Raw genomic sequence first — 501 nt, forward strand, 5'->3', positions numbered from 1 at the left:
TGATAATAATAGTATCGCCGAAAGAGGCTCTGCCACTGTATGGTGTTTGGTAAGTTCACTTGAATCCAACCAATCCCATCATAATGAACATCTTACCTTGTGGTATTTCTCAATATAGCATCATTGCCTCGAATAGAAACCGTATATCCATGCCATCCAGTAGGTGCTGCTGCTGTTTCATTGCAAGGCTCGTTAATTAACATGTTTTGCTTTGTAGATCCAATACCACGCATACCATTGAGCCAACCAAACAACATTCTTGCTTTGAGATCCGTAACTTGTTGCTGCCAGAGGTACCATCATCCAACATGTTCAACCTACCATAACGCAATGTGAGATAACAAGTAAAACCAACCCACACGCTTTTGTTGTCACCATACCCAAAAGAGGCAATGCAAAGACGTCTTGAGAACTCTCATTGTGGACAACTCGGTAAGGAAGGCACACGACGCCCTGAGCCACGGTGATCACAAGGAATTGCAACCAAATACACCATCCGAA

At 43.3% G+C, this 501-nt stretch overlaps 1 protein-coding gene across 1 annotated transcript; it reads right to left on the reverse strand.

Annotated features, from left to right (window-relative positions):
• On the reverse strand, positions 1–233 carry O0I10_013266 (uncharacterized protein; the record flags this gene model as incomplete). The annotated part of the gene is made up of 2 exons (XM_058493066.1): positions 1–35; positions 97–233. Coding segments are annotated over 2 exons (172 nt in total), but the record flags the coding sequence as incomplete, so codon positions are not given.
• Positions 234–501: the final 268 nt, after the last annotated feature.

Source organism: Lichtheimia ornata (assembly GCF_029851405.1).
Source record: "Lichtheimia ornata isolate CBS 291.66 chromosome Unknown scaffold00382, whole genome shotgun sequence".
NCBI classification, from domain to species: Eukaryota; Fungi; Mucoromycota; class Mucoromycetes; order Mucorales; family Lichtheimiaceae; genus Lichtheimia; species Lichtheimia ornata.